The sequence below is a fragment of the Mobula hypostoma genome, chromosome 15, assembly GCF_963921235.1.
Source record: "Mobula hypostoma chromosome 15, sMobHyp1.1, whole genome shotgun sequence".
Taxonomy (NCBI): Eukaryota; Metazoa; Chordata; class Chondrichthyes; order Myliobatiformes; family Myliobatidae; genus Mobula; species Mobula hypostoma.
This window is the reverse complement of record NC_086111.1, coordinates 4355703-4361842: the sequence shown is the minus strand read 5'-3', so window position 1 is coordinate 4361842 and position 6140 is coordinate 4355703. Positions and strand designations below refer to the sequence as shown.

The 6140-nt window shown below is 43.2% G+C and overlaps 1 protein-coding gene across 2 annotated transcripts in view; it reads right to left on the bottom strand.

Annotated features, from left to right (window-relative positions):
- Positions 1-1989: 1989 nt before the first annotated feature.
- The window catches only part of LOC134356652 (mitochondrial mRNA pseudouridine synthase RPUSD3-like), a 53738-nt gene continuing 49587 nt past the window's right edge, over positions 1990-6140 (bottom strand). The window contains exons 9-10 of one of the 2 annotated variants that reach the window (XM_063067631.1): positions 5192-5331; positions 1990-2384 (exon numbers count right to left, since the gene is read on the bottom strand). In XM_063067631.1, the coding sequence (XP_062923701.1) occupies positions 2157-2384; positions 5192-5331 (368 nt within the window). In that variant the 3' untranslated portion in view covers positions 1990-2156. The remainder of the gene's footprint in view (positions 2385-5191; positions 5332-6140) is intronic. The other variant, XM_063067632.1, reaches the window with a different exon arrangement.

Sequence of the window (6140 nt, the reverse complement as noted above, 5' to 3'; positions counted from 1 at the left end):
AAATCAGGATTGTGCACGGCACCCTACTTGACCGATAACAGACATCACCACCGGAGTGGCTGCTACAAGGCGAGCTGCGTCGCGCTGCCATCTCCTCCCTTGCAGGTATTTCTAAGTTTGTATGCACTGTTCCTTTTTGACAGATTCTGCTTCTTGTTAACGTTACCACTTTCGCCACCCTGCTCAATTTTTTTGCCCTCTAACAATCTGGCTATGCTGAAAAATACCAGCTGACAGGAAAAATAAACACAAGAAAATCTTAAAAAATAAATAATTTCCAAAGCTTGAGATCTTTCTCAAAAACACAGTTATCACTGGAGCTCGTAATCACATCCTGAATCTCAGCAATAGCTTTGGCTAGGGCTATGTTCAATACTAGTCCGAATGAGGGTGGGTGCTTCTCCCTCTCCTTTTGAAGATCTGAATTAATGGGATTTGTACATCTGCAATGTGGTTTCAGATCTCCTACACGTCTGAAATTGAGTTTGCACAATGTTGCTCGAGATACTTTTGTTAAACTAAAAAGCATGAGCTGGCTTTGAACTGGCGCACACATGGGTGAGAAACCCACAGCAAGAGATCAGTGCAAAAGCCCTTGATATTTCTTTCCTCTGTTTACTTTGAAGAGTAGTAAATCAGTGTACAAATTCTAGGCAGGGGGTTTAATATTTTTAAAAGCCTCAAAGATGAACTAAAAATCTTCTGATCCACTTGTAATTAGGCACACTCACATTGTAATACAAGCTACGCTGTTTATTATTTTAGAGCTGTGGCATGGAACAGCTGCTTCCGCACAGCAATCCTCTGTTTAACCCTCGCCTGATCACAGGACAATTTACAATGACCAATTAACCTATTAATCAGTGCATCTTTGGACTGTGGGAGGAAACAGGAGCACCCGGAGAAAACCCACACATTCCACAGGGAGAATGTACAGACTCCTTACAGATGATGTTGGAATTAAACTCTGATTCGGACGCCCCAATCTGTAATAGCATCACACTAACTACCACACGCCCGTTCCCGATTCTGCTTCATTAGTTGCTTCTGTTTGTATGTACGGCTTCAGATGTGATCTGTAACCCAATCTACAGCCAGACGTTTTATACCGGTGTAGTGGTTTGTCTGAGTGCCAGGATGGAGACCACGCAGCTGTAAGTGGGTAAACAGTCTTTTGCAATATCAGACAGAGCTGGTCAGACTCCAAAGTCAACAAGCAATGAAGTCTTCCTGCCTGTACTGTACATCGGTATTGTAAACTGTTACAGTGCACCACTAACAAGTCAAGGCCTAGTGGTCGGGGTCTTCATTTGTCATCATCGAGTCCTGGGTTTGATTGGAAGTTGAGGCCCAATGGCCAGAGCCCTGAGGCTGGGCATCTGCTGGGGAGGACCACGCCCAAGTCTGTCAATCTGAGTCTGCCAGAGGCTGGAGGGCAGAAATGACCCGTCCTGGGCTGGAGGACTGCTGTTGATGCAAACAATGTATTTCATTACTTTTCAAGGTATGTGATAATTAAAATGAATCTGAAGCTTGGCATTGTAGCCAGCTGTTTGAATCTTTATACTCTTATTAACCCATTTCTCCTGGACTTACCAATTAGTCTATCAGAATAGGAATCCACTTGTGCCTGTAGTTTTACCACGTAAAAGCAAATGTGCAGGCATAAGGTTAGCGAAACTACAAGGATATCATATCAAAATTGATCAAGTAATTGCATATATCTCTAAAGGCACATTGTTAAGTTATAGTCATGAGTTAACGATCAGAAGTTGGCAAATCCTAGACATCAGGAGAGGAAAGGCTGGCACAACTCAGGCAGTTATCTAGCATCAGTGGCGGGTGGGGAGGGATAATGAGAGATGACGAGAAAAAGATAACTTTAGGTCAATGACCCTTCAGACTAAGAACCTGAATTAATTCTCCTGAATCCAGGACGATAAGAATGAGGTATACCAAACAATATTTATTGTTAAATTTGTTTTAATTGAGCAATAATTGTTATGATTGTCCTGGAGATCTGTACCATATCTACATGTTGCAATTAGGTCCTGATCTACTGAGTCTCTAAAACTTGGTTTTTGCTATAACCACACAGAAGTCTGCCTTTTATCTCAGAGTTGTGGCTCAAACAACCCCTTGAGTTCTGTAGTTCTTCATTTCCTCCTTTTCCTTGTACTTTCATCAGCAGATTCATTCATAGCTAAACCCAAGAGCTGGAGAGTCCTGCTAAAGTAAGCCATGGGAGGAGCTGTAATGACTGTCTCTGACTTCTTCGCTTTCAATGCTGGGATTGTAAGTCTTTGTAAGTGAAGGTGAATTGGTATTTTCCACATCTGTTCTTGGTTCAAATGTAGTTTCCTCAGTACGAATTCATCCAATACCTGAATAAGGAAAATCCAGCATTAAGAAGCATTGTACGATGCTGAAATTAATGCATACAATTTAAGCAAGGATCATCTGACTTCTATTGATAATAGCACAGGCAAAATGTAATTCAACATCAAAACAAAACTGGACAATTCAGGAGACTGTGTTGCTGCAGATTCTAGTATCTGCAATCTGCTGGCGGAGCTGCAAATTGAGCAGCATCTGTGGAAGGAAAGGAATTGTCGATATTTTGATGTCTTAATGCAGGGTGTCAACCCAAAACATTGACAGTACGTTTCTTCCAACGATACTCGACTTGGCATGAATGGCAGTGATACTTCACTTCCAGATGAGCTCAATGCATTTTATGCTTGTTTTGAAAGGGAGCATCTCTGCTGCAGCCAGTGAACCTTTCATCTGTGTCTCGGAGGCTGATGTCAGGCTGTCTTTCAGAAGGGTGAACCCTCGCAAGGCAGCAGGCCCCAATGGAGTACCTGGTAAGACTCTGAAAACATGTGCCAACAAACTGGTAGGTGTATTTACTGCATTTTCAGCCTTTGCTACAGTTGTAAGTTCCCAGCTGCTTCAAAAGGGCAACAATTTTACCAGTGCCGAAGAAGACTAGTGTGACTGCCTTAATGACTATCGCCCAGTAGCACTCACATCAACGGTGATGAAATGCTTTGAGAGGTTGTTCATGGCTAGTTGGAACTCCTGCCTCAGCAAGAACCTGGACTCACTGCAATTTGCCTATCGCCACAATAAGTCTACTGCAGATGCAATCTCAATGGCTCATCACATGACCTTAGTTCACCTGGACAATACAAACACCGATGTCAGGATGCTGTTCATTGACTATAGCTCAGTGTTTAACACCATCATTCCTACAGTCCTGTTCAATAAGCTACAGAATCTAGGCCTCTGCAAATGGATCCTCAACCTACTATCCGGAAGACCACAATCTGTGTGGATTGGTAACGATATCTCCTCCTCGCTGACGATCAACACTGGCGCACCTCAGGGATGTGCAACTAGCCCACTGCTCTGCTCTCTCTACACCCATGACTGTGTGGCTAGGCATAGCTGAAATGCCAACTATAAACTTGCTGACGATACAACCATTGTTGGCAGAATCTCAGATCGAGACAAGAGGGTGTGCAGGAGTGAGATATACCAGCTAGTTGAGTGGTATCACAGCAACAACCTTGCACTCAATGTCAGTAAGACCAAAGAGCTGATCGTGGACTTCAGAAAAGGTAGGATGAGGAAACACAGAAACATAGAAAACCTACAGCACAATACAGGCCCTTCGGCCCACAAAGCTGTGCCGAACATGTCCCTACCTTAGAACTACCTCGGCTTTACCCATAGCCCTCTATTTTTCTAAGCTCCATGTAGCCATCCAGGAGTCTCTTAAAAGACCCTATCATTTCCGCCTCCGCTACTGCCGGCAGCCCATTCCACGCATTCACCACTCTCTGCATTTTTAAAAAAAAAACTTACCCCTGACATCTCCCCTGTACCTACTTCCAAGCACAGACCAATCCTCAGAGGGATCAGAAGTGGAGAAAGGAGCAGTTTCAAGTTCCTGGGTGTCAAGATCTCTGAGGATCTAACCTGGTCCCAGCATATCAATGCAGCTATAAAGAAGGCAAGACAGCAGCTGTATTTCAGCAGGAGTTCGAGGAGATTTGATTTGTCACCTAAAACACTCAAACTTCTACAGCTGTACTGTGAATAGCATTCTGTCAGGCTGCATCGCTGTCTGGTATTTATTTGGGAGGTGGGGGGGGGGACTACTGCACAGGATCAAAAGAACCCATAGGAAGTCATAAAACTAGTCAGCTCCATCTTGGGTACTAATCTCTGTGGTATCCAAGATATCTTCAAGGAGCAGTGCCTCAGCAAGGCAGCGTCCATTATTAAGGGCTCCCATCACCCAGGATATGCCCTCTTGTTGTTACCACCAAGAAAGAGGTACAGAAGCCTGAAGGCACATGCAGTAATTCAGGAACAGCTTCTTCCCCTCTGCCATCCAATTCCTAAATGGACTTCAAATGCATGAACACTACCTCACTTTTTAATTATTTTATACAAATATACCTACTGTAATTGATTTGCTCATTTAATTTTCTATTATCATTGCATTGTACTGCTGCCACTAAGCTAACAAACTTAGTGACGTATACCAGTGATATTAAAACTGATTCTAATTCTGATTATTGAATTTCTCTAGCAGATTGTCTGTTGAACAATGTTAACTGTAACACCTGTTTTCCACCTGACAGTGCAAGCACAGAGAATTTAACATGTAAATAGATTACATATTTAGAAGGTTTGAACACCATCAATACAGATAATTTAAAATGCTAAGGATAATTGGATGAATAGGGGCAAAGATCAGAATGTGTGTTAGGAATATATGGTGACATATGTACTTTGATAGATTTACTTTGAAAATGTGTAAGTTACAGACAGATAACTCTACTCTAGTGTGTGTTGTATCTGGATTCAGCAGCTGCTTCCCTTGTTCTGACAAAGGGTCTCCGACCAGAAAAGTTGACTCTGTCTTCTCATAGATGCATCCTGACCAGCTGGATAGTTCTGATGTTTTCTGTTTTTGTTCTAGATTAACAGTATTTGGCATTTATTTATTTTTTTGTTATTTTAGTTCTGTTCTTGTGACCTCCCTACACCTCCTCTCTCACCACTATTCAGGGCCCCAAACAGCGTGTTGTCTTGTGACCTCCCGCTCTGCTCTGGGTTCCTCCTTCCCAACAACCCCCATCATCCTTCAGCATTTTATCTCTATTGCAATTACCTGAGTTTGAGGAATTGCTGATTCCACAGGAAGGCAGAAGGGAACTCCCAGAACCTTGCCCAGGCGGGCAGAGTATACATGATCCCCAAGAACTGTGCAGAGTTTGAGACTCAGATGAACTTCCAACAAGCTCTCAAAGGCTGGAAGGAAAGATATATAAAAATGGAAAACCGTTATTTAACCAGAATATAATATCCACCTGTCCCTACCTTCATTCAAAATGAATTCGCTTAAGGACTACTACTACTACGTTGACTCAGGCCTAGAGGGCCAGCGTCCGGCACGATGACAGACTCCCCACTTCTCCCTCTCCCTCATCGGTGTGTACAGTTCATCTACATTAGCCGCGCCGCTGCCTTCTAAGAGCGTGTTGACCATAGTCTTGGGAGGGCACCCAGGGTTTACTTAAGGAAGTCTTTCTTTACAATTAAAATTTCTTGTATCACAAACTGCCCCGGGGTGCCACGGTAGCAAAGTGGTTAGCACGACATTATCACAGCTTAGGGCATCAGAATTCAATCCCAGCATCCTCTGTAAGGAGTTTGTATGTCCTCTCCGTGGAATGTTTGGGTTGAATCTGGGGTTGCTGGGCTGCATTGCTCAGATGGTTAGGGGGTCTATTCTGCCCTGTACCCTATAAATAAAGACAGCGATGTAAGTTAATGTAATTATGGGTTCATCATGTTCAAACTTTAGTACTTGGAACAGAAGTCAGTTTCCTATATCTTATCGTGCCAGAAACAGTCTAAAGAGCATTAAAGAGAGACCATACAAGAAAATGCATCTGCCCACATTCCACACCCAACCACAGGTTTCCATGGTTACCCTTTTATTTTTGGTAGATGTGGAGAGGATGTTTCCTATATGGAGAAGGCCGTAACTAGAGGGCACAGCCTCAGTATGCAAGGACATCCCTTTAGAACAGAAATGAGGAGGAATTTTTTTAGCC